We start from the raw sequence: 27,652 nt of genomic DNA, 5'->3' as shown, positions 1-27,652 counted from the left end.
ATCTATTGCCTTTAACTGTAATTCAAGGCGTTAGGGTTTTGAAACACAGCTCTTGGAATAATCTAAGCATGGACGTCTGATGAAATCAAGGATTTTGTCTTCTCTCTCTGGAAAAGTCCAGAGCCACCTTCTAGGTAATTAGAGCCAGAGGGATTGTGTTTGGATGACCGGAATACCAACTCGTTGTTTGTTGTACCTAAGAGAGTAGACACAGTATTTTCTGAACAATAGATGCTCTTGTAAAACTTCAGAACTGGGACTTAAGTTCAGAGAATTGTATTTTTAGATTTTGTTTTCCTTTGTTATAGAAAAACTTCAAAGATTAACATAGGGGGAATGGTGCATTGAACCATTGTTATCATCTGTTTTCTTGAGTCGGGTGACTTGAAATGGAGAGCCTAGAGTCATGTTTTACTTCATGCTCCCTGACTGGTGATCATTCCCTGAGCGGCCAAGTTTTAAACAGCAGTTTTCCTCTTGAGAGGGCGCCCCAGTGTAGCCCTCTGAGGCATTCCTCACAAAAGTTGCTTCCTCAACAGCCTCTAGAACTGTTGTTATTGGAGGCTTTCCAGGCTGTGGAGTTTAGTCTGTGTAGGACCCAGGGTCTCTATTCACCAGGGCCGAATGGCTTGTTTTTTAGATGCAGCTTTTGCCTGCCCTTTCCCTGTGGAGAACCTCCTGGCTGGAGGTCAGTTTCCAACAGACTTTCCTCTTTCTGTTTTTGGAATAGGGTAGATTCTTTTTCTTCTTCTTCTTCTTCTTCTTCTTCTTCTTCTTCTTCTTCTTCTTCTTCTTCTTCTTCTTCTTCTTCTTCTTCTTCTTCTTTTTCATATTTATTTATTTTATTCAATATATTTTTAATTTACATTTCAAATGATTTCCCCTTTCCTGGCTCTCCACTCCCCGAAAGTCCCATAAGCCCTCTTCCCTCCCTCTGTTCCCCCATCCACCCCTTCCCACTTCCCTGTTCTGGTATTGCCCTATACTACTACACTGAGCCTTTCCAGAACCAGGGGCCACTCCTCCGTTCTTTTTGGACATCATTTAATATGTGGATTATGACTTGGGTAATCCAAGTTTCTAGGCTAATATCCACTTATCAGTGAGTGCATACCATGATTGATCTTTTGAGACTGGGTTACCTCACTTAGTATGATGTTCTCCAGCTCCATCCATTTGTCTAAGAACTTCATGAATTCATTGTTTCTAATGGCTGAATAGTACTCCATTGTGTATATATACCACATTTTTTTGTATCCATTCCTCTGTTGAGGGACACCTGGGTTCTTTCCAGCTTCTGGCTATTATAAATAGGGCTGCTATGAACATAGTGGAGCATGTGTCCTTATTGCATGCTGGGGAATCCTCTGGGTATAAGCCCAGGAGTGGTATAGCAGGGTGTTCCGGAAGTGACAAGCCCAGTTTTCTGAGGAAGCACCAGACTGACTTCCAGAGTGGTTATACCAATTTGCAACCCCACCAGCAGTGGAGGAGTGTTCCTTTTTCTCTACATCCTCATCAGCACCTGTTTTCTCCTGAGTTTTTGATCTTGTCCATTCTGACTGGTGTGAGGTGAAATCTCAGGGTTGTTTTGATTTGCATTTCCCTAATGACTAATGATGTTGAACATTTTTTAAAGATGCTTCTCAGCCATCCTGAGGTTTTAAAGTGTGCTTTACTAATCACTAAGAATGTTTAAAGTTACACATCAACTATTGAGTTGTTCATTTCTGCCGTCTTGTGTTTACTAGATGCAGTTTGTAATTCTTGGAAGGGTCTCTTCTAGTTTCTAGCTTCCATCCTTTTTCACTTTATATTTCTGTTTATTTATTAAAGAAACTGCATTATTTGTCCTGTCAAGACTCTCAGGGTCTTCTGCTTACTGAATGTGTCCCTATTGGACCATTAAGTATTTCCAAAGTTCTCAGTGTTTCCTATCAATGGTACTTAGAGAGTTCATAATTTTGCAAATGCAGGTCAAAGTTTGGAACTGTTTTTTAAAGGCAATAGTAAAAGTTTGGGGCTTAGTGGTTATTAGAGCTATTGCACATTATATTCTTATTTTATAATTTCCTCTTCATTGATTAGGCAGAACATACCTAAAGATATATTTTCTTTGGTTGACTATTTGGTTACTCTGAAAAATAACTTGTATAGGAACCACAACTCAGATGTCTGCCCCACCCCTGTACTTACTAGTTTTGAAGGAAAATATTGCATGTCTAAGGGTATTGCTCAGTTTTTACTTTTTAATTTCATGAAGCCCTTAACTTCACCCTTTCCATCTGTGTAGAATATATAACAGTTCCAAAGCCAGATCTATAAATAGAATCACATTTGAAGAAATCTAACATAGCTCTATCATTTTTTTTTGTTTTGTTTATCCTTTATATGTTATAAGTAACTATCTTTTTCTGTTAGCTTTTACTTATCCATCTATTAAAGTATATATATCCCTCCATTTCCTAGAAAGCTGGTAGCAGATGCTAGACTTTTGTACCTCAAGTCTAACCTTAAAACACATATTTCAAGGTCCAGCCAGACAGCATATTTATACGAACCAATGGGAAGGGGTGGGAAATCCCCTTTGATCCCAGCCAGTCTGATCAACTACATTATAGAGCCCAGCAGTCTCTTAGCTTAATTACAATACAAATCATTTACTATGAATCCCATTTAGGCAGTGTTGGATCTATATATGATATCTGTGAATATAAGCAAGTAGCACATCTGTTGAGCTTATCAAATGTGTTTTTTTTTTTTTTCCATTTCATTGGTCTTAGGGGCATCGCTAGATGTGATTCTAGTCTTAAGCAAGTGGAGCTATGGAGTTAGGTGTCTCCCTGATAATTCTTGAGCAGTGCTTTTGTTATACACATTTCACCATTGAATACATGTTCTCTTTTCTTCTACAGTTACAGGATTTGATCTTTGGGGCGCAGTGGTGGCCACAGGGGTGGTCTGCACATTCTACTGCACACTGGTATGTGGAGAGTGTCCTTTGCCTTCTACTCTACTTGCTTCACAAAACTGGAATTTCAAGTAGTCACATGCTGCAGCGCGACCGCTAATTCTTACTCTTTCTTTCTGGGCTTCTTACAGTGTAACATTTTTTGTAAGGAACATTTGGTCCTCAGATACTAATTGTAAATGAAATTTTCCTTTTCATCTGAGCCACCTCACAGGTTCCCTGTTTTTTAATCTCTTGATACCTCTTTATAGTTTTCAAAATCTTGTAGATGTGCTTGTCTAATACCTCAGCGCAGAGACTTGGGAGAATGGTTTTTAGCTACAGACACGGGTGACGAACTAGGTTACAGACATCAAGACATGATGCTGCTTTGTTGTGGACGCAGGTTCTTCACAGCAATGCAAATTCATGCAGCCCTTGATAGTCTGTGTATTAACCTCTTATTTGCTTGATCTTCCAAGAAACAATATCCTTTCAGAGCCTGTTTAAACCCAGGTCATAGAGCCCGAAGAGAAATAATACTTGTGGCAGAGGCTAGTATGTGACAATTTTAGTATCTTAACAAGTGATAGAGTTATTTGGGTACAAATGAGTATTAGCCACACAATGACATTTGTAACTTAACCCTGAATTATCTTTCCAGCACTCTGTAGCCCACCTCCCTTTCGTCCAAAGTATATGACTGGCCACATTCAATACAGCACGTGTAACTTTATTCTCTTCTGCTTTTATGCTGGCTGTTGTTTGGCCTGGAAGGATCTTCCATCTTTGCCTCTGTCTATGCTTGAGGAATGGGTTAGATATCTTCTTCTCTATAAAGATTCTTTGAACATGACCATCTCCTTTAAGGGAACTTCTTGACCAAATTCCATGTTTCATTATTTTCTTCTATTGTATGGTGCATTCACATTGGGGCAGATATATCATCACGTCTTACAGAAGTATTAATCCTAACATACTTTCTCCTCAAAGGGTGGTCTTAAAGCAGTTGTCTGGACAGATGTTTTTCAAGTTGGAATCATGGTGGCTGGATTTGCATCCGTGATTATACAGGCCTCAATAACACAAGGTGGCATCAATACGATTTTAAGTGATGCTTCTAATGGCGGAAGATTAAACTTCTGGAAGTAAGTTCCTGTTACCTTCTGGCTAACAGAGTGAATTCTTGTTTCTTTGAAAGAAATGGTTTTGTGGAAATAGTACGTTTGTATTGGAAAATCAATAAGTTAGTAATGATGTGTGTGGTCTGTAAAATTAAACTGGACAGGTAAATGCAGGAGTTTATACCAGTTTTTTGAGGGGTAAAGCATACTGATATCATTGAATCATATGGTATCATAATGGTTCTTTCTCCTTCTTGGAACAGGTTGAAAGTGGATAGGAAAAAATGGTAAACAGAGGAAGTTCCTTAAGAGACAAATACTGAGAGACAGTAATTTCATTTGGATAATTCTTTATTTTAACCGACACTGAGAAATTCTCTTGATATCACTCTGGCAATATATTACATATTAAAATAGCATATTGTTAAATATTATTTCATATATACATATCTCTATATATTATTCCTTTAAAAATGACCAGAAAAGTTATGGTTCATCTTTCAAAGGGTAGCCTGGCACAGAATAAACATGTTTAAACAATGGAAAACCTAGATCATCCATCCAAAGCTTATCATACAATTTAAGAGAATTCTGAAAACACCTTCCCTTTGGTTCAATAGAGTCAACTTCTTGCACCATGCTCAAGGTAGAGTTACATTTTTTACCTAAACCATATTCTCTTCTCTCTAAGTAACCCTACTGAGGTTGGAAGTCTGCAGTCACTAGCTGGAAAAAGGAAAATCCGTTTGAATGATTTCATTTGTCTCTCAGATGGCATTTTTGTGTGTTTTAAAAATAGCCCTCTTCTTTTGAGAAATGCTTTTTTTCAGCAAACAATCACATCAACCTATTCATTTGGAGGGACACATGTCAGGGGATTACCTTCAACTGTTTTCAATATTTGATTCTCCTTTTACTTCAAGATTCAGATCTGAATCTTAAAGAGTCTCCAGTTGGTATATCTTTGGCTATGGTTCCATCTGTGGCTAGGGCAGAACAAGATACTCTTAATGGATATTTACTCAGACTAGTTAATTGTGAAAACATAATTCTCCTCTGCTCAATAAAGTTACATTGATTTTTATCTGGAGAGTGTAAATGGATCAGAGGCATTGGAAATCTCCAATGATTGTGAAGAAATAAGTACACTCAGTCTCTTCCAAGATGCCCAGGCTGAGGGGCTGGGGGGATATAGTATAAGACCAATTTTCTGCATTTTTCTTCAGGGTCACTGTCAATGTACGCAGAAGATACATACACATGGCTTTATATATCAATGAAAGATCCTTCAAAATAAAAACAGATACTTTAATAGCCATCTCTTTGAAGACTGTTAACCACTAAGTGATAATGGAAAGGCCTGTTGTGTTGTAGATTTCTTCAAGAATGTTCCTATTATCCTGAAAAGTGTTGAGGGCACAATTGGCAAAATGTCTTTTCTGGTTGAGGAAAATGAAGAAAAGAACTAAAATCTTTGAATTATGCTATCCTGTCTTTGTCCCTTCAGATAGCTCACTAGATCCTTTTGACTTTTGACTTCTCTTGGTTAATGTGGTAGATAACTCTCCACAGGAGAAAAGTAGGAGCACCAAGGCTCTTGGAATTTGATGTAAGATGCTAGGCTGTGCAATAGAGACCCTCAATTTTATAGTATTCAGGGTTGTATTTAAGTGAAGGTCCCTCCCCAAAATGACACATTGAAAAGAGTTGAGAGATACTTCAAACAGAAGTGGAACTCTTTATGATAGTATTTTAAATTTGTGTGCCCAGTATAAAGTGGTTTTAAATGGTAAGCATTTAACTTATTATATAGAATTCCAAGAAAGCATAATTATAATAACTTGGTAATTTTAACAAGTATATATCTTTAGAGTACATTGATCTCTTAAGCTTAATTTTGCTTAGCTATATGCTAGATTAAGAATTATGTCCATACAATGTGCTAAGTTGTATTTACTTTGGTATGATATCTATTTACATAGTACACCATGAATTCCCCTTACCTCCCAACACAGCATGGCCAATTTGCCTAACAATAGTTTCCTAAGACTATGGGAGAACCATTTGTCTAATACTTCAAGTGATTAGTATTTTACTTCTAATTTCATCTAGGATCTCCTAATGTCTGGAATTATCATTGTTTACTTAATTGAATGAATTTAAGTTAGAAATGTTTGTATTTCAACATGATCGATGAGTTTGGACATTTTTGTGTATGCCTGTAGGTGGATATTGTGTGAGTGTTCTAGAACTTTCTTCAGTCTCTTGTGAACAATTTGTATTTGCTTCCTTTTTCTTTTCATTTAGCTTTAATCCTAACCCTTTGCAAAGACACACGTTCTGGACAATTATCATTGGAGGGACATTTACTTGGACCACCATCTATGGTATCAACCAGTCGCAAGTGCAGAGATATATTTCCTGTAAAAGCAGACTCCATGCAAAACTGTAAGCCAAACTTTGGTATATGAATCATTAATAACTACCATTGTTACTATGGGAATGTTTCTGTAAGTCAACTTTCATTCAACTTTAAGTCTTTGTATCATGAAAGTCCAAATATAAATGATCAACAAAGGGCCAACTCTGGCTGGTGGGTGGTTCAGTAACAGAGCCCAAAGTGGTACTAGATGTTTTCAAATCAAATATTTGAAAATATTTCCATAAATTATTATAAAAACAGTCACCCTCATCAAGCAAATAAATGTCTTGAGAACTGTCTGAAGTTAGAAAATTTTGAATGATTGACTATATTGCTTTGAGCCCCACAAAACAACTTTGCATATGGCTTTTATGATGAGGAAACAATATAAGATTAGAAAAGTATATGCAGTCTCAGAACAGTGAGATGGCACTGTAGGGAAATGTAAGCTCATCAAAACAATATGACAGAGTGTTTACTGGAGAATAGATGTAGCAGTGCACATTGTATTGTCGACCTCAATCATGGGTTACAACACCAACAACTCCAACCTGCTTCTTAGACGCCATTGTACAAGTTGCTTAGTTTCACTGAGCTTCAGATCTAAACTTGTAAAGGAGTACAAGAAATCTATTATGACATGGGAAGTTTGGTAGAATCCTCCGTGGGGCATACACATGTAATTATTCATTTCTTTTTCTGCTTTAACTAATGGTATATGAGCATAGAGAATGAATGAGGGAGAACATAGTATGAGGAGAAACCTTGGTCCAGGGAATACAGGTTTCTCATCCTTAATGATGGGTGGTCTTACAAACTATATTGGAAGAACTTTAGTGAATTCATATATATATATATATATATATATATATATATATATATATATATATATATATATATGTGTGTGTGTGTGTATATATATATACACACACATATATACATATGTGTGTGTGTGTGTATGCTGATCATGTTTAGCAGCTTATAATTAAACTACTTTTTAAGATAAAATAAATAAATTACTCCTCTGGTACCTATTGAAATCCTTATTTTATGGTTAGAGGACTCAGTGCATTATAATGGTTAGATAATATTACAAAGCCATGGATGACTGTAGATTTCAAGTAGGCAGACATATTCACTGAAAAACAGCATCTACCAGAAAGATTTATAGATACATTGTTGATTGACACAAAGTAGACAATTTAGGTAGAATAAAAATCATTTTTGATAATCAAAATAATATGTGCATTTATTTATTACATTATAATCGTGACATGGTCTCTTGTCCTTGTAACAGTTTTTGGGATGGAAATTATAACTGTTTTTTTGCTGGTGTTCTCTCCTTTAGGTCTCTCTATGTCAACCTTGTGGGCCTCTGGGTGATCCTCACCTGCTCCGTGTTCTGTGGGCTTGCCCTGTACTCCAGATATCGTGACTGTGATCCCTGGACATCTAAGAAAGTGTCAGAAGTTGACCAGGTTTGGAATCACATCTTTCTCACGTGTGCACTGATGATATAATAACTCAGCAAAAACACTTGTCAAAGAGCAGATATGAAGGTTTCTGTATCTAAGCTAAACTGCTAAAAGACCTGGGGAAATTTCAAGCCAAATTTTTGGAAGTAAGCATAGCTAACTGGGTTAATGGAAACTGCATAAAACATGGTGTCATTGACCTTGGTGAATATCGTCAAAGTACTTACTTATAAAGAATCTTCCGGTTTTCATTTACTTTAAAATTTTACATTCTTTTCCTATTTTATTTTATGTTTGTGAGTGTGTTTTGCCTGAATGTATGTCTGTGTATCACGTGGTTGCCTGGTGCTCCCAGAGATCAGAAGTGGGAGACAGATTGTCTAGATTCAGAGTTACTTACTGATGGTTGTGAGCTGCCACGTGGGTGCTGGAAACAGATTCTGGGTCATCTGCAGGAATAAGCAGTGCTTTTAACTTGAAGTGATCTTTTAAGTCCTCAGCTTCCAGTTTTAAATACAGAAACTGACTGAGAGCAGAACAGAGTTTGCATCCAGACCATGGGCTGTGAGATTCTGTGTCAAGAGTCTTAGCATGCTTAATTTCTGTTCAACAACACTGTAATCCCAATTTTATAGATAACTTAATGAATCTCAGTAATGTGTGTGTTTGTTGTTGCTTTTTATTTTTGTTTTTCCTAGGCAAGTTCTCACTATGTAGCCCTGGCCGTCCTGGAACTCCCTGTGTAGACCAGACTGATCTCAAACACACAGAGACCTACTTGCCTCTGCCTCCAAAGTGCTGGGACCAGGCTCAGTGAGGGTTTTTGATTAGCACAAGGTCACATTGGTACTAAAAGAATTACTGTGAGAGTTCATCAGGTTCTTACAATGGGCTAGATACTTTGGAATACGCCTTAAAGTCTATTTTTTTACTTTTCACAATTAGATGTCAAGGCAGTGTAGCATTACTTTTTTTTTTTTTTTTTTGAAGATAAGGAAACCAAGCTATAGTGAGAAATTAGGTTAGCAGCTGGGCAGTTGGCACCAGGCTTTAGACCCAGGCACTTTGCCCTTGGAGCTCCTGGAGCCTCTATTACATGTATTTTCTTATAACCTTGCAGTACATCCAGTTCACCTTAGCACATCCCGACTCCAGGAGCCTGACTTCCTGCAAAAGCTAATTTCTAAAACCTGCTTGTTCTTCTGGGGCCTCAGAATGAAGATGGGTGAAACTTACATTGGTGTAAATGCAACTGCCTGAATATGATTATGGGATTAGGAAATGAGAGAATTATTTTATATTAATTTTAAAATTTATTCTTTGAGAATTCATGAATGCATGTTGATTTCATTTTATATATTTGGGATTGTGTAGACTATTTCCCTTTCTTTTTGGGAGAATATAAAATTGACTATGTAGCTGGACGGTGGTGGTGCATGCCCTTAATCCCAGCACTTGGGAGGCAGAGGCAGGCAGATTTCTGAGTTCGAGGCCAGCCTAGTCTACAGAGTGAGTCCAGGATAGCCAGGGCTAAACAGAGAAACCCTGTCTCAAAAACAAAACAAAACCAAAAAAAAAAAATTGACTATGTATTGATTTTGTTTAAAAGTGACTAACACTTGGGTATGAATTTTGGAATTTTTCAGCTTATGCCTTATTTGGTGCTGGACATTTTGAGAAATTACCCCGGTGTTCCCGGACTTTTTGTGGCCTGTGCTTACAGTGGGACATTAAGGTATAAAACTGATTCTATGATGATGTCATTCCTGTAAGGACCTAATGTTTATTTTACTGTTATTTGAGCCAATTTATGAGAAAACAATCTCTAGGAAGGGACTATTTACTTTAGATTATGGTTTAAGAGGGTTCAATCCATGCTTACCTGGCTCTAGGCATCTTGACAAAACATTCTGGTGGTGGAAGCAGGCAGTGGAAGATCTTTTTCATGAAAGAGGCCAGAGCAAAATAGCACCCCCAGTGATATTCTCCCAGTGACCACTTCATCTAAGCAGGTTCTGCCTCCTATGTATCCACCATTCCTCAATAGCACTGTCATAGCACACTCCAAGGTATTATTAATCCATTCATTTGGACCTGGAAAATGCCCTCAAGACAAGTTCAGAGATGTGTTTTACTAATCCTCTAGACATTTGCCTAGTCAATCACGTTGACAATTAAGATCAATTGTCCCAGTAACTTTCTTTTCTTATTGGCTACTTTAAGAGGTAAAATAGGCAAACTCTTCCATGTATCATTCTGTTGGATGGTTCCCTATGGAATTTTTCTGCTGTCATCAGGAGCTACATCAGGGAGCGCCTGCTGTCATCAGGTTGACTAGGTCTCTGCTTTACAACACACTATGACATATCCAACATGGTCACAGTGGTGATGATCACTGGATGATAGCTTTAATATTTGCTGAGTATTAACCATGGATGCGTTGTATGTGAGGCAAGATCATGGTCCCCTGTAAACAGACTCAAATCTTCCAATTGCAAGTTGAATATTGTACATCTTCTAAAGAATATTGAGCCTCGCCATAGAACTTCGTTGTTGTAGTTTCTTCTTATGTTTGATGTAGGTAATTGTTATTTCTAGGTGTACAGTATATGCTAACAAGGGTATAGGATATTAATATTGCGATATATGGTATATGTTGCTGTGGATTTATAGTAGTTATTTTTATGCACACAGAAACAATATTTTAAAGTTGTTATGTGACAATTTGAGGAATACATTTAAATTCATTTTAGAGATACCAAAGGCCACCAGAGAAATAGAAGCAATGCTAACTCATTCTTTGTCTCTTATTGTCAAGTTTATATGTGCTACCTGACTCATTCATGAAATGATAATAGCTCCCAGAAAGAGGGTACTATGATCATTAAAACTGAAAGAATATGGATCTATTTACATTATTTTATTATTTTGTGTGTGTGGGTCTTTTGCCTACACATGGTGGTGTGTGTACTGCATGCATATAACATCCTCTGAGTTCTGGAGAGGGCTTTTCTTGAGACTAGAATTACAAATGGTTCTGAGCTACTGCAGGTGCTGGGGATCAAACCCAGGTCCTTTGGAAGAGGGGCTAGTACTCTTAAACACTGAGCCATCTCTCCAGCCCCATGAACTTCTATTTTAGAAGCGTCAGTGTGCTTTCTTCTTCATTCTTGCTAAAAGTATCATTAAAATTAACATCAGGAATCACGGTTTTGTCCTCTCTTATAGCACAGTGTCCTCCAGCATCAATGCCTTAGCGGCAGTTACTGTGGAAGATCTCATCAAACCTCGCTTCAAGTCTCTCTCAGAGAAGTCTTTGTCTTGGATTTCCCAAGGAATGAGTGAGTTTCTTTCTTCACAATTCCATTTGAGAGTAGTGTTGGCTTTGTTTTGGAGACTCTAGAAATTATCCTCTGAGGGATCATAAGTACCTCCTAGTGTGAATACCTATCCAGGTACACATGTTCACAATGCTTTGGGGCTGATTTTCTCTGCAAAGAAGACATGGTCACTAATTCAAACCTTTGAGATGACAGTAGTGATGCACATTTATAACCCTGGCCCTCAGGAGGCTGAGGCAGAAGGGACAGGAGTTTAATGGGGTTAGTCTCAAAAAAGAAAAAAAAAAATCTAACAGTGTGCAAGGATCCTGTTTGTTTGTCCTTAGTGATAATCAGAAACATTGATAAGACTCTCAGTCTCCTTCCAGTTTGAAGAAGGGTCTTTCTATGCAGCCCAGCCTGGCTTTGAACTCATGAGCCTCCTGCCTCATCCTCCTGAGTGCTGAGGTGACAGGTGTGTGGCATCATATCTGCCTAATTTTCACTCATTTTGAAAAGTTCTATGCTATCATTACGCTGAGGCCTATGTAGCCAAGAGCATCCTAGACAATAACATGGCAGTTCACTTGGCTTTGTGTTAATTACGGACACCAAAACCCATCCTGGTGACCATTCATATCGTAGCAAATGGAGCGGAATTAAGTTAAATCACCAGCAATACTATTTATATTTATATTGGACCCTATAAACATCATTGCAGACAAGAACACTTTGGGGGAAAAAGGTGTTGTTATTTTTTTCTTTTTCTTTTTCTTTTCCTTTCTGTTAGGATCAGACAATTCTTTTCTTTTCTTCTTTTTTTTTTTTGTTTTTTTTTTTTGTTGTTGTTTGTTTTTTTTTTTGTTGTTGTTGTTTTTTTCCAGATAGGGTTTTTCTGTGTAGCCCTGGCTGTCCTGGAACTCCGGCTGTAGACCAGGCTGGCCTTGAACTCACAAATCTGCCTGCCTCTGCCTCCCAAGTGCTGGGGATTAAAGGTGTGAGCCACCACTGCCCCAGGCAGGATCAGATAATTCTTAACAGAAGCGTGACTGCTGGGACAAAAAAGTCAGTGTCTACAGTAGAAGGTGCACACTGACTCCATGATAAGATGTTTCTTGTGTGTTGTTTTTCTTTTTTCTTTCTTTCTTCTTCTTTTTTTTTTTTTTCCATTTTGAGCACTGGAAATTATATTGGTTGATTACAGTTATTTTTTTTTTCCCTAAATGGATTTTCAAAAAATGCTCAAGGGAGTACTACTTCTTAATTTTAAAACCAAAACACATACTTAAGAAACTATTGAAGGCAGTGAATGTGAAAAGAAGAAACTCTACCATTTACCAATCCAGTGTGTGTAGGGGTGGGGGTTGGGGGGGAGGGGGGATGGGTGAGAGGTTGGTGGGGGGAGGGTTGTTGAGTAAAGCAGTTTGGAGAAAAGAGCGAGCTTGAAGGTGGAATATGATATGGATATGGATATAATATGGATATGATATGATATGATATGGATATAATATGGATATGGATATGATATGATATGGATATGGTGACCGTTCTTTGCTAGTTTAACAGGAAAGGCTTGGGGATGCTGACAGAGCTTATGAGAGGACTAGAGAACCAAGCCTCCAGTGGTATGGATTACCACATCCCAGCACAAACAAAGTCAGAAGGCTCCAATTCCCCACACCTCCTTCTATAGACAAATGGCCGGATTAAATGTAAAACACAATGCTGCTAAGTCTTAAAACCCCTGTAGTTAATTCCAGGGATTCTTTTCTTATGTAATCTACTGTTGTGACTAATCCCCAGGCTAAGTAGAAGGGCTTTGTTTGTCTTCCTTGCACCCTGTTGGTCTCCTAGGGAAACGCCTCTTTCCTTGTCTTGCTGACTTTAATGAGGTGTTCTCACCTCGATGGTGTTATCCACTGAAAGGTGGTGCTCCTTTGCCTGAGGACCGTAATCCTCAGGGTCTACATTTGCACACTGCCCCTTTTGTGTTGTCATGTAGGTGTGCTGTACGGAGCTTTGTGCATTGGGATGGCTGCTGTGGCTTCGCTGATGGGAGCCTTGTTACAGGTGAGAGCCAACTCCATGTCGGAACCGAGAAATGATTAGTTTAAATGTTCATGCGACCACATTCACACTCTCTATATATCTACCCTTGGGTGCATCAAGGATCAAAGATGACCAAATATGTTTAAAAGCATATTTTCTCCTTTTACTTGTCTATGTGTATGTATGCCTGCCTGTCTGTATGTGTACCACGTGCAGGTAGGCAGTGTGCCAGTGTCCCAGAGGCCAGAGGGCATCAGAAGCTCTGGAGCTGGACTAAGAAGCAGTTTGACTAGGTGTCTGATGTGGGTATTGGCTACTGAAACTAGATCCTCTGTAAGGGGGTAGTAAGTACTCCTATCTGTTGAGCCTTCTCTCTAGACCCTTATTTTAAATATTTGAAAAAGTATAGGTTGAGTTAATCATAGACTTATATGAAAGCAAAACAATTGTATGTAACGGTGGTTATATACATCATTTACTCCATAGCAATACCTTACAGAAGTGTCTCAATCAATGATATTGATTCTGCCAGGGTTCTACGTGCTGTCCTCACAGACTCACCTACATCTCTCTGTCTTCCCCCCAACCCCCACCCTCCTCATCTCTCAAGAATTTCAAATCAACTTTCCATTCTTATAATTCTTTCATGATAATGATGTTATATAAAGGGAGCTAGCACGCTGGCTCAGATTGCTAAGCATGATGGCTGAGTTAGCTCTCCCACATGGTGAAAGGAGAGACCTGCCTCTTAGAAGTCTTTCTTAGATTTTGACACAGGCTGTAACACACTTGCATGCATGCATGCACGCACACCCCCCCCACACACAAATGCACTCATGCACATGCATGCACACACACAAATGCACACTTTCACACACACTTCACACACACACACATACTTTCACACACATGCACACTTTCACACACACGCACACACTTTCACACACATGTGCTCACACATGTACACTTTCACACACACACTAAATAAAAAATGTAATAACTGTCTTTTTTCAAAATGTACTGTTGTACAAAGATTCTAGGGCAGAAGTTCAGTAGGCAACACACTTACTATAGAAGCATGAGGACTTGAGTTTAGGTCTCTAGCACCCACATAGAAAAGCTAGGGGTGTCTGTAATCCAGACCTGGGGAGGCAGACCCAGGCTGCTCACTGCCCACCTAGTCTGGTTGGATTGGTAAGCTCCAAGTTCAATGAGAGACATTGTCTCAAAAATCAGGCGGAGACTACTTGAAAGAAATATCCGGTGTTTACTTCTGGTTTTTGCATGCACCCTCGTGTGTGTGTGTGTGTGTGTGTGTGTGTGTGTGTGTGTGTTTGTACATGCTCACAAAAGAATGTTTTGTAAATGAGATCTATTAGTAAGAAATGTTTTAGGTCTTTTAGGTCTTCTTGGCTCTTGCTTTTAAGAGTGAATTGGACTGAAACCTGACCTTTTCCTATTATGAGGTGAAGTTTTGGACCTCACTCATTCTGTTTAACAGCTTTTTCTGACACAGTGTCAGAAGAACCCTGCATTTTTGCCACCACTTTGAGTTTAAAGTCTAGTCAACACCTGATGTCATGTTGGGTATAGATACGCAATGCCCTATGGGACATGTAATGACTGTAAGTTTAATGGCAGCTGTAGACTGACTTGAGGGCCTTACAAGGTTGTCTGTCAGTTGTTACTGTAATGCAGCCTGGCTGTAAGGATTTCTAATCATGGCCCTCAGGGCTTCCAAGAGACAATGCCATTTTAGCTCACATGAAAACACTTCTGAACCTTAGAACAAAGTTTACCCTTACCAGGTAAACTACTCTATGGGAGAAAATGGCTGGTAACTGACCCAGTCTGAATGGAGGTATAGAGGAAGACTAGTTGACTTCCAAGCTTGGTGTCTGGACAGAGACTCTTCTAGTCATTTGGTCATCTGTCCCTGATGGTATCTGATTCATGACACTGGCATACTCCCACTCCCAATGGTGTACAGCTCTGCCAGGATCACAGTTAAGATTCATCTTTGGTGCAAATTGAACAGAAGGTAAGAGGTTGTCCTCGAGGAAGTTGATTATTAAGACCAGCCCAAATCCTCAAATATGATAGTGAAATTTAGATTGGCACAAGTGAGGAAGATCATTTTCACATTCATTTCTTTTTAATTTTACAGAAAGACTTCAATTTGTTAATAAAGAGTAAACAGAGTAAAAATTATTTTCTGGTCTTTTTGTTCAGCCAAGTATATTTCTTTTCTTTTAAAATTTTTTCAACAGAAGAACTTTTACTCAGTTTGATCTTTGACATTTCCATTCTGATTATTGTAACCTTGAATTTTTATTAATGTTTTTTCTTCCTTCCAAGTCTCCCCTCCCGTGTTCATGCTTTTTTATTTATTTATTTATTTATTTATTTATTTATTTATTTATTTATTTATTTATATTTTTGAGACTGAGTTTAACTAGAGTCACCTGTGTGACCATGGGTTTGGAACAATGTGCTGGTGGACTCCTCCATGGGTACACAACTGAGACAATGACTGCCTCTCCTCCAGAAGCCATCAGTGAGTAATTCAGCAGGAAGGATTAGGGGCCCATGTCTTAGTCAGGGTTTCTATTCCTGTACAAACATCATGGCCAAGAAACAAGTTGGGGGGGAAAGGGTTTATTCAGCTTACATTTTCACACTGCTGTTCATCACCAAAGGAAGTCAGGACTGGAATTCAAGCAGGTCAGAAAGCAGGAGCTGATGCAGAGGCTATGGAGGGATGTTTCTTACTGGCTTGCTTACTCTGGCTTGCTCAGCCTGCTCTCTTATAGAACCCAAGAATACCAGCCCAGGGATGGTACCACCCACAGTGGGCCCTCCCCCTTGATCACTAATTGAGAAAATGCCTCACAGTTGGATCTCATGGAGGCACTTCCCCAACTGAAGCTCCTTTCTCTGTGATAACTCCAGCCTGTGTCAAGTTGACGCACAAAACCAGCCAGTACAGCCCATAAGCTTGTTCCAGCTCCATGACTCCTGACAGTCCCATTGACATGCACTTCTATGAGAAATTGGGGAAGCAGTAGTCTGGACTTCCCTCTGACCAAAAAGTTTCTATAGTATGGCGAACACCTCACAGTGGGTCTCTTTTAAAGTCTGTTTCTGCTTCCCCTATGCACTTTGAGTTTCCAGGGAAACCATACACCGATTGTTAATGCCAATCTGGTTACCAGTAAAGGGTAGAGGCAGACTCCAAAAGGAGAATGGTACTGATGTCATGGGAGTGCCTTGCAGCTAGAGTTCTTACAACAGAGTCCTTTCTCCGTTCTGAATAGTCCCTGTCTATGAAGCGATGCACATTATAGCCATCAGCCATGAGGATAGACAGTCTCCATGGGAAGTTATGCTAAAGGTTGTTCCCCAGCTGGCTCGCCTTCAGTAAGCCTTGAGGCAGACATGCCCATCCATTCACCAATAGGCAGTCAAATACCAGCTTTTCCACATACAGAGAGATGAATTCACTAACAACATTCCTATCCTACACCTAGGAGAGCTCCACAGAATAACTCACCAGCCTTGATTGTTCTGCCAAGACTTTTATTGGTGTATTCCCAGTCTTCTGGACCATTTCAGTCTTTCTCTTTACATTCTGTGCTGCCTGAACATATCCTTTGAGACAGTTAAGACCCAAACTTTGCTAGATCAAATCACATCTGAGTTCAAGTTTTGTATCTTTGATGTCACCTCTAGCACACATGCTGCCACCAGACTTTGCTGTTCAGACTTGAGTTCTCTTGGTACCCCCAGTGCTGTTCCCACATGCCATAAATTGGGGGACTTGATGTTCTTATCTAATTGTGTTTTCTCAGATTGCTTACTGGTGTTTAGAGTTGAGGGCACTAATAGCTTTTACTAGGTGTCATTTTGACCCCCACTGAGCAGCCAGCATTTCATCCATTGAGTGTGCTTCCATAGATTTCCCACAATCCATCTGCTCATTGCAGCCCAGTTCTGATAAGTATAAGAACCACTCTTCCCTCACTGTTGGTGAGTCTACCCTCCATCCATAGCTGAAGTCCACTCTTTTCTATCTTCCCTGATTGTTCAGCTGAACATCAAATACTCTAGACTCTCTGATGACGAATCACTTAAATTCCCATCAGAAGGTTCTGAGAATGCTAAAGACTACTCTTTGCCCATTAACAGAAATTTGTTTGACATTTGAGATTCAGGTTCAGGTAACTTGCTAGTGGCTGATCCTCAAGAGGTTATAGTATAAACTTTATCATGGCTATAAGATAAATGATAGCCATAGGCCTATCCAAGTGACTATTGCTGTGAGCCGCTTAGTCCTATGATAAAACCTTATCGTGGGGGAATTCCAGCCTTCTTTCATAGATTTCCAGGAAGTAGGTTATCTCAGCAGATGTGTCTTTTAGAAACCTTATTCAAATTTACTCTTACCAAATAAACTCTTTTTATGAAAGAAGAATTCAGGAACTATTCTGGATTGAATAAAAAAACATAGAATTGTCCAAAGTTTGAGGATGGCCCCTTGATAGAGATTCTTATAATCAATTGTCCAGTGACACTGACATCTACTAGCTATAAGTCTTATAAGAGGGCAACCAGAATGAGCTACCTGCTTGTATAAAGTATGTCCTTTATGAACCAGGGGAGAAGTTTTTTTGGTTTATTTTTGAGGGAGCTGGTTAATTTCAGCATCCCCAAACAAGCAAAGCGATTTCTGCTGATACCAAGGTAGAGGCAGCTTCCTTATTTTTGTACCTTGGTGACAGCTTGTTTTCTACTCCTATGACACTGCCCAGCAGGGAGGAGCCTCAATACAGGGATACATTCTCCGATTCTCATTGATCTTTGCTGATATGGGTGTGTGAAAGCATTTTCCTTGTCATCTACAGTATGGCTTGTGACTCCTGTTGTAACTGGCTTCTCTTTCTTCATCAACTCTGGACCATGTGGTGAAGCCATCCTAACTTCAAGCCTATCCCTCTCTCCAATTCTGCAGTATCACTACATAAGGTGTTTTCTAAGAGAGCCTTTCTGAGGCATCTTCCATATGTCTATAATTCTGCCTCCCAGATCATGTGGTTGTGACTGGTGTCATGGTCACATGATATCTTTTCCCACCTCACAGTGATGCCTGTCTTGCATCCCACAACTCTGCTGAGAACAAAATCCTGTCACATCCTGAGCCCATACACTTCTCACACACTAGTTCTCTTTCACAGTGTGCACTCGTTTTTCATTCCACAGTGTAGACGTCTGAAAGTATTCCTTTGGGTGTGTTATGCCCTGATTCTTCAGGATACCCAGGAGAGTCCTGGAAAGAAGGACTGCAGAGGCCGCTCAATCGTGCATAAGAGTCTGTTTATTGTTTGAGTCAGACTCGGATCACAAACCTTCCTGTTGCACAGAACAGGAGTGCGACCCCTAGTCTAGAAGGCTTCATTCACATTTATGTACAGAAGAGTTAGGAATTCTTTGAATACTTAGAGTGATGGGGAGGGGGATGAGGCGAGTCATAATTCAAACACATGATACCATTTGTTAGGGTGGAATTGTGCAGCTGAGAGGGGGATACTTCTGACCTAAGGATTATCTTTTATGGGGCTCTCAGGAACTAGTTTTATGACCGGCCATAACTGTCTGTGACCCCTGATCACCTCCCTTCCATGATTCAAACGTGGAACCCTAATCTCCTTTTTCCAAGGACAGGCACCAGCTGCACCTGGGAAGTGCCCAGCCGGTTATCAGGGAGAGTGCTAGGCTCAGGGACACAGAGGCTAGGGAGGCTGTCATCCCATTTGACTTGCTCAGGCTGGTACCTGTGACTGACTCCTCAGTTCTCTCAGAGTGTCCAAGAAGAAGGAGGAAGCTTTGTGCTCACTGCAGGAGGGAGCAGGGGGTGGGGGAAGGGAAGCACAGGGGCGAGGAGCTTCCTGCACCTCAGAGGAAGGATCCAGTACACAGCTCCTGAGACTTCCTCGACATACTGTCTGATTCATTCATTCTATTCTGTTTGGCTTCTTGGCGGACAAGTCACCATGGCCCCGCTCTTTTGTGGTCCTAGTTATTCTCTTTGTACTTTAATTGACCTATAAAGCTGTACATACTGATGGGCCGTAAGATGTTTGAATACGTGTGTGTATTTCACTGCATTCAAATGTAGTTAAGTCTATGTCTCCTCAAGTGTTTATGATTGTGTAGTGACAGAAAACTTCAAAAATCTCTCGTAGCTCTGTGGAGACATGTCGTCCATTATGACTCTCCTTTTCTTGCTCTTGAGCATCTTTCCATCGGAACTTATTTCCCTTCTGAAATTATAGCTCAGTACCATGGAACAACCACTTCCGCTTATCCCAGCCACTCTTAAAAACTAGACATGAGATTACTGAGGTTATTAGGTTACTGAGATGCATCTTAGAGCATCATTTGCATTCCCTCATGATTCATATTTTCAACTGCTTTTCAGTCTTACGGCTTTTGCATCTCCATATCAAAGAAAAGTTTCCGTCATCCAAAGAGACTTTACATCTTTCTCTACACCATTAGATCAATTATTTTAAATCCATTTTTTCCCCCAATCTAATTCCACCCGTATCAGATCAGATCAGAAATGTTCATGGACTTTATCCTTATATATGACCGTTTTACAGTTCTTATCCAGTGTCTTGTTTGGAGGAATATTTGGAGACCAGTAAAGCATAAAAGAGTGGTGTGAAGTATCGAAAAAAGGCTGAGAATGGGTGTCTTGATTTATGCATTCATAGCGGTGCCCCAATGGTTTCATGACTCTTTGTCCTCTTTGTATTGTGATGCTTTATTTTTGGTGTGTGTGTGTGTGTGTGTATACTTGTGTTGAGGAGGAGACCTCATACATACCTGTGCATAAACCAGAAGCTGACATGGGTATCTTCCTCAATGGCTTCCTACCTTGTATTTTGAGACAGGATTTCTCAACCTGGAATTTACTAATTCAGATAGACTAGCTGACCAGAAACCTCACGTATCCTCTTCTCTCTATCTCCTTAACACTTCAATTAAGGGCATGAACTGCCATATCTAGCTTTTGTGACTGTGTGTATCAAATTTAGGTGCTTGGGAAGTGAGCATTTTAGAGACTTAGCCATCTTTCCAGCCCCCTTTGCTGTCTTTAAAATTCTTTTTAAGTTGTGTATATGTGGGTATCTGGAAGAATGTGTGCATTTGAGTTTAGGGACCTATGAAGGGTGGGTGGGGGATCCGATTTCTTAGAGCTGGAGTTAGAGGCAGTTGAGTGCTGGGAACTGAGTTCAGGTCCTCCACAAGAAAGATATGCACTCTTAACCACTGAGCCATCTCTCCAGCCCTTTGTTGCCTATTTTAGGGTACCTGAAAGGACAGGCTAGCTAAGTATGGTGATGTACACCTTTAATCTCAGCACTTGAGGGTAGCGGCAGGAAGATCCCTGTGAGTTCAAGACCAGCCTTGTCTGTATAGTGACTTCCAGGACAGGCAGGACTACACAGTGAGGCTGAGCCTGTCTCAGAACAAACAAGAAAACCAAAGAAACAGAAGCCACTTGAGATAGAGAGGTGGAAATTTCCAGATGTTGATCTCCTTCAATGACAAGACCATGATGGATACAATTTTGTGACTTTTTTTTTTTTCTGAAGGAGACTGAATGCTTTAATATCAACCCTGCTAACATTGCTTGAAACATTGTGTTTGGGTTTGAGATTTCTAACTGTTGACTTTCTATTATTTTGTAGGCAGCACTCAGCATATTTGGCATGATTGGCGGACCACTTCTGGGCTTGTTTTCTTTGGGCATTTTGGTCCCCTTCGCCAACTCTGTGGTAAGTATAGCTAGTGGATATATCTAAAGGTTATCTTTCCAACGACATCTTTCTTTTCTGCACCGAAGCCATGGCTGCTTTGAGATCTGTCATTAGTGACTTGTCTTGGTGATTTAAATAGCTCACTTTGACTTTGATGGAGTGTACAGTGAAGAACTACGCATCGAGACCTGGCATGGAGGAAGGTAATGAAAACCACCAGAGCCACACAGTGCAATTTAAATACAGTGCACATAGGCCAGCATCTTTTGCACATTTAAGTTCTTGCTCCTTTTAAAATTGAATATCTAGGCTTTAAGGAAGAGGATCAACAGGCTCTGATGGTTTTAAGACTAGGTGTAGTCAGAGTACAGCAAAGAGAAAGAATTACATATTAATTACCATGGCCACAAAGTTTATTCTTCTGGTGCTTCAAGATGGTGGAAGCCGGGCGGTGGTGGTGCACACCTGTAATCCCAGCACTCTGGGAGGCAGAGGCAGGCGGATTTCTGAGTTCGAGGCCAGCCTGGTCTACAGAGTGAGTTCCAGGACAGCCAAGGCTATACAGAGAAACCCTGTCTCAAAAAAACCAAATCCAAAAAAAAAAAAAAAAAAAAAAAGATGTAGCTCCTATATATCAATCTAGCCTTGAGCAGGTGGAAGTGATCATAATTAGAAGTATTATTTGGAAAGAAGTGATGTTTCTACTATTATACCTAAGCATGTGTGTGTGTGTGTGTGTGTGTGTGTGTGTGCATGTAAATACAAAATTGTGTCTGGAATAAATAAAATCCAAACAATATCTCTGAAAGTCAGTAAGAAGTACATTTCCATTATAGGATGAAGTTCTAGAAAGACAGACTGTATGGAATTGAATGTCAGGCATTTGTAGCATAACCATTGGTTAGATAGAGAGAATGAAGATAATGGGTCTCTAGGACTGTGAGCAGAGACACCAGGGATGTGTCATAACCTTGACAGGCAGAGCTACTGTAAGGCAGGAAGGTCAGATAGGGAGCTAGCCAGTTTGGCTTTGACCATGTTGATCCTGACTTTCTTATGTTGAATCTACTTCAGAGAGAATGACGTGTGTTTCTTCTAAAAGCTCTCTTGTTTTTCAGGGAGCGCTCGCTGGTCTGTTGGCTGGATTTGCCATTTCTTTATGGGTAGGAATTGGAGCCCAGCTTTATCCTCCGCTTTCTGAGAGAACCTTACCATTGCCCCTTGAAACCCATGGCTGTAACAGCACGCACAATGTGTCAGACTGGATGTCAACCACAGAAATGCCATTTTCTACTAGCGCTTTCCAAATACACAATGTGGAAAGGTATTAAGTTTCATGCTATGACTTTAACTTGGGTGATTAAGTAGGGGACTCCAGTTGTTTTTTCTTTTTTCATTTTCTTTATCTTGCTTATGACACTGCTTCTTCCTAACCCTGAGTTGAGTAGACCCTCTAGCCTTCTCGCTGTGCTACTTTATATTATTCCTACAGCCTAAGGACAACAAGAGACACAGTTGAAGTTGTAGAGACATCTTGTAGCTGCCTAGACAGGGTCTCAAAGCTGTCTGGATTGAGTTTTAATTCTTTAATTTCTTATATCTTGGTAATTCAGTTTTAATTCTTTTATGATTAATGAGGTTGGCTACCCTTTAATATGTTTATTGGATATTCAGATATAGATCTGCTTTTGTCACCTGCCTCTTTAGGGTTGTTCCAATTTTCATCAAACTTTTCTTCCTTCCTTCCTTCCTTCCTTCCTTCCTTCCTTCCTTCCTTCCTTCCTTCCTTCCTTCTATCTTTCCTTGTTTGGGAATTGGTAACTCAAAATATGTTTTAAAGATTTTTTTCTCTATCAATGGGTTTTATTTTTTACTTTTTGCTAATTATATTTTTCATAAGAAATCATGACTTATCTTTTCTTATATCATTAGTCCTTTGTAGTCTTATTGAAGAAATCATTGCCTACATTGAGATCACAAAGATATTCCTCTAGTTTCTATCTATCTATCTATCTATCTATCTATCTATCTATCTATCTATCTATCTTTGGTTTCTCAAAGGCTGTCCTGGATCTCGCTATGTAGACCAGGCTGGTGATTTATTATGGCTACACTTTTGGTATCTTTCAGGACCCCACTGATGGACAATTGGTATTCATTATCATATCTGTACTTCAGTACTATTGGAACACTGACAACGTTGTTCGTGGGGATACTTGTCAGTTTATCAACAGGTAATTATCTTAATATTTTTCTGTTCACTTCTAGAAACACAAGTTTCCTATATATGATTTGTAGCTATTTATGGTACTTTGCTATGATTTAAATTATTGGATTTAAAAAAAAATTTACTTATGAAGTATTTGAGAGCCTAAAATTAAGTCAAAAGACCTATCACTACTGTAATCTTGGTTCTGCCATTTAATAGCTAGCTACCTGGTACATAACTACTCTTATGCGTTGTTATGTGTAAACTGAGGATGATGAAGACAGGTTGCTGGAAGATAAAACTCAGCTGTATGAGAACACTTACTTACATAATGACTTGTTAGAAAGGAAGAGCTGTGTGCATATCCTGGCAATGTCAATATGCTAGGATCTTCTCATTGTGCAACATGGACTCTTTGTAAGTTTCAAAAGCATACACGCGTGAAAAATAATAGCTATAATATTTCTGTGTGAACATAGTAGAAAGCCTTTGAAAATGTTCATGAAGAGTAAATACAGTTTTAATAATCAATCTGTCCATCACACACAGAGGGTAACTTGTTGCCTGGAATGGTGGTTTTGTCTGAGATTTTATTCTCACAGTTCTCATGTGGGCATTCTTTTGGCCCCCTTCCTAGATTGGGGTCCTCATTAAAGGGTGAGAAAAAAGAAGACCCCCACAAGGTAGCAAAGGCCAGCTACCTAGTCCATGTCTCACAATTTTTCATGGGCATTTATGCTTCTACTTCATTGTTGAAATCGGTTAATATTTTTATATGTGTGAGTGTTCTACCGGCATATATCTTGTCGCATTGCATGCTTTCCTGCTATCTACAGAGGCCAGAAGGAAGTGCCTCCTTCCCTGCAATGCTAAGCCACCATGTGCACATGTGCGTGCTGGGAATCATATCCAGGTTCTTTTCGGTGGCAGTTAGTGATCTTAACTGCTGAACCATCTCTCATATCCCTGTGTGTATTCCTTTAATTGAGTGGCTCCGTCTTATGTCTTGAAAAGGGCAAAGAGGAGAAGTTTTTGGGAAATTTACATGTCCAAAAAAATGTACTCATGTGTGACTGATAATTTGAGTATAAGTTTTATGTTAAAACATTTTAATCTCCGTTTTCTCTCTCATGCTGCAATGGAAGGTGCTGGGCTCCCTGGTGACAAATGGCCATTTAACTCTGAAGTCTCATGTCTCTCTATCCTGGGGCATTTCATTTTCGCTATCCTTTTGTAATTTCTTGCTATTATCTGTTTTATCTTTCTGGAAACTTCTATTAGTCACATGTCTACATCTGGGAAGATCCTTCTACTTTCTTGTCTTTTTTTCCCCCCCTACTTTCCATCATTGTCTCTTAGGTCTAATCCATGTAGGGGAGGAGGGCAGGGAGAGTCTTGAAGTATCCAGATCACAGTGTTTGGGATTGAGGGTTGGTGAACATGCTGGGTTCCTAATCCCCAGACTCCCTCTCACAGGCCTATGCATCCCAACGGAATGCTGCATTATTTTCTTTATCAATTAGCCAGCTGTCCCACGCTGCCTTCTCCAAACAGCACTCAGTTTACACCATACAAAGCTAGCAGCAGCCTCTTTGTAGAATTTGGCTACAACTGTGGATTTTTGGTATCCAGTAAAGCTGTTTGCAACCTTGTTGCCTTTGTATTGGTAACTGTAATGTTTAAACTCACTTCCCAAAAGGATTGTACTTTTCTTGTAAAAAATTAACACAATAGCTTCATTGCCTAATTTATTTTGAGAGATACAATTTATTTGCATAGATTACCCACTGGTTTATATCTGAAATACACTTACACTTGTATTTTTATCTTTGGCTCTTATCAAGCACACACACACACACACATACACACACACACACATACACATACACGTGCAGACACACACATCTGCTCTCTATCTTTTAAAGAAATTGGGGTAGCCAAATGTTCCTGTTGGCAGTTCCTTTTCTTTTCCTTCTTTGATTTTTGCAAACTCCATACAGTTCTATCTAGGAGAGCAGGCATCTAGTTATAAAAACACATTCCCTTCATTACTTTTACTAATGAGCCATTTCTCTACCACAACAACTGTGAGGATCTTGGAATAGATCTAGAAACATATACTTCTGATGTTCCTTACAACAAGCTGTAAGGTAAGAGAAATCTATAGGGATCCAGACAGACACCCGTGACGGGCATTCAGCTCTGTTGGACTCTGTCATCAGTGCTTGTTTCAGCCTCAGGGAAACAAGAACAGGGGCTGTGGCAATTTCCAAACATTAGCAGGTATAAAAATCACCTTGGAAGCCAAGCATGGTGGCACATGCCTTTAATCCCGGCACTCAGGAGGCAGAGGCCCGTGATCTCTGTGAGGTCAAGGCCAGCCTGGTCTACAAAGTGAGTTTAAGTACAGCCAGGGCTCTGTCACACAGAGAAAACCTGTCTCAGAAAAACACAAACAAAAAAACAGCTAACCACAGAATCCTGGAGATCTTAGAAATCTGGCAAAATCGAGAGTTCTGTAGCCCCGCAGTTTCAAGCCAGTCAAAGCTGCAGTGCAGGATCTGTGTTTTAAGCACATCTCCTCAAAGATGTAGATAGTGGCAGTTCGAGGACCATATACTTGGTTCCCCAAAGCATTAGTTGTTCCACCAAGACAAAACCAACCAATCAATCAATCAATCAATCAATCACACAAAAAAGGAAAAGAAAAATGAAAGGCAGACAGATAGCAAAGTCAAATAAGAGGATCCTTTTGCAGAGCAAAACCTTAGAGAGGAGGATTTGTACAAAACACCTGTGAGCATGCAGTTTCACTTGCTTAACTGGTAATTTCTCCACACCCGTAACTATTCATAGAGACCAAAAGCCAGGGAAAGCAGGTTCACTGGCAGAGGTGGGGGGGGGAGGGGCCGAGGGGCCAGGGGCTGAGGGGCAGAGATGGAGGATGTCGGAGCAGAGGCAGGGGGGCAGAAGTAGAAGGGTAGAGTGTGAGGCAGTGGGCAGTGGGGCAGCGGGACAGAGGTGGAAGGATAGGAGGCAGAGGCAGAGGCAGAGGCAAACAGTTTGCCACTTTATAGGTAGGTCATGTGGGTTGATTTTTCTATCATTTTTGGAACATATCCAAGTATCTCTCTGTATCTATTTATCTATGCATCTATCACGATATTCACATATTATCAATTAGATGCTGTGGGGTCCCAGATCTAGGAGAGGGGAGTGGCAGCTGGATCTTCAGGACTACCTTCAAGGTTTTCTTTCCATTTTATGTGTGTATAAAGCTGAGTGTTTGCAAGCCAAATGCCTGTGTGATGGGTGGGTGGGTGGGTGCGTGGAGGGGGTCGCTTTGTAGTTATAAGCTGTCTGTCTAATGACGTAAATAATGTATTTGTTTTTCAGGAGGAAGAAAACAGAACTTAGACCCCCAATTCTTACTAACCAAACAGGACTTTTTATCCAATTTTGAAGCTTTTAAGAAAGTAAGTTAGGTTTTGTTTATTCTTAAATCAGGGAAGTGTGTTTTTAATGACTTGAACAGACCAATAATTCCTAGCTCTTTTCTTAGGCAGGCACACAGAAGGGGTATTTCTATGTCTGTATCTGTATGTGTATATGTGAACCTGTAGATTCAGGTATACAGTTAATAGATATGAACTATTTAAGAGAATATATGGATATCAATAGATAGTTTATAACTTCTTCACACACATAGACATTAATAGTTCAAGTGCATATTATACACCATGCTAGCTTCTGCTGCCTTATATAGGTTTGGATTTCACTCTACCTTAGTAGATTACCAAGCTGATCTAGAGAAACAGAGACAGTAGGTATCAATTATCTGTCATTGAATAAATAAGTTTATTTTTTTTTAAATCCATGTTACCCTTTTTCTTTCAGAAGAACCACGTTTTAAACTATAAATCGCATCCTGTGGAAGTTGGTGGAACTGATAACCCTGCCTTCAACCATGTTGAGTTGAACTTTACAGATCACAGTGGCAAGATCAATGGGACTCGATTGTGAGACATCTTCAGGGCCAGATGCTATGGTGTAATGTCTTTTTAAAAAATTATATATATATATAAACATGTTTTAGGATAGTTGGATCAGATCTGTTTTTTCCTACCATGACTGTTCTGGAATATATATTTTGTTAAAGCTAAGTCCCAATTTGGTTTATTTTATACACTGATTTATTGATGCTACCTTGGAGTTAGGAGTTTCAACATGAGCTCTGGTTGTGAATATTATGACTACATACATGTGTGAAAGACAAA

At 39.7% G+C, this 27,652-nt stretch overlaps 1 protein-coding gene across 1 annotated transcript in view; it reads left to right on the top strand.

The window, feature by feature from the left end:
- The window catches only part of Slc5a8 (solute carrier family 5 member 8), a 38,016-nt gene extending 10,618 nt beyond the window's left edge, over positions 1 to 27,398 (top strand). Inside the window, exons 4-15 of the mRNA XM_052165690.1 lie at positions 2,916 to 2,983; positions 3,944 to 4,098; positions 6,382 to 6,522; positions 7,845 to 7,974; positions 9,618 to 9,706; positions 11,200 to 11,312; positions 13,294 to 13,361; positions 21,098 to 21,184; positions 22,285 to 22,490; positions 23,297 to 23,400; positions 26,772 to 26,851; positions 27,273 to 27,398. Coding sequence (XP_052021650.1) covers positions 2,916 to 2,983; positions 3,944 to 4,098; positions 6,382 to 6,522; positions 7,845 to 7,974; positions 9,618 to 9,706; positions 11,200 to 11,312; positions 13,294 to 13,361; positions 21,098 to 21,184; positions 22,285 to 22,490; positions 23,297 to 23,400; positions 26,772 to 26,851; positions 27,273 to 27,398 — 1,367 coding nt within the window. The remainder of the gene's footprint in view (positions 1 to 2,915; positions 2,984 to 3,943; positions 4,099 to 6,381; positions 6,523 to 7,844; positions 7,975 to 9,617; positions 9,707 to 11,199; positions 11,313 to 13,293; positions 13,362 to 21,097; positions 21,185 to 22,284; positions 22,491 to 23,296; positions 23,401 to 26,771; positions 26,852 to 27,272) is intronic.
- Positions 27,399 to 27,652: the final 254 nt, after the last annotated feature.

This window comes from Apodemus sylvaticus, chromosome 20 (assembly GCF_947179515.1).
Source record: "Apodemus sylvaticus chromosome 20, mApoSyl1.1, whole genome shotgun sequence".
NCBI classification, from domain to species: Eukaryota; Metazoa; Chordata; class Mammalia; order Rodentia; family Muridae; genus Apodemus; species Apodemus sylvaticus.
Note: the sequence above shows the minus strand (reverse complement) of the source record. Positions and strands in the feature narration are given on the sequence as shown.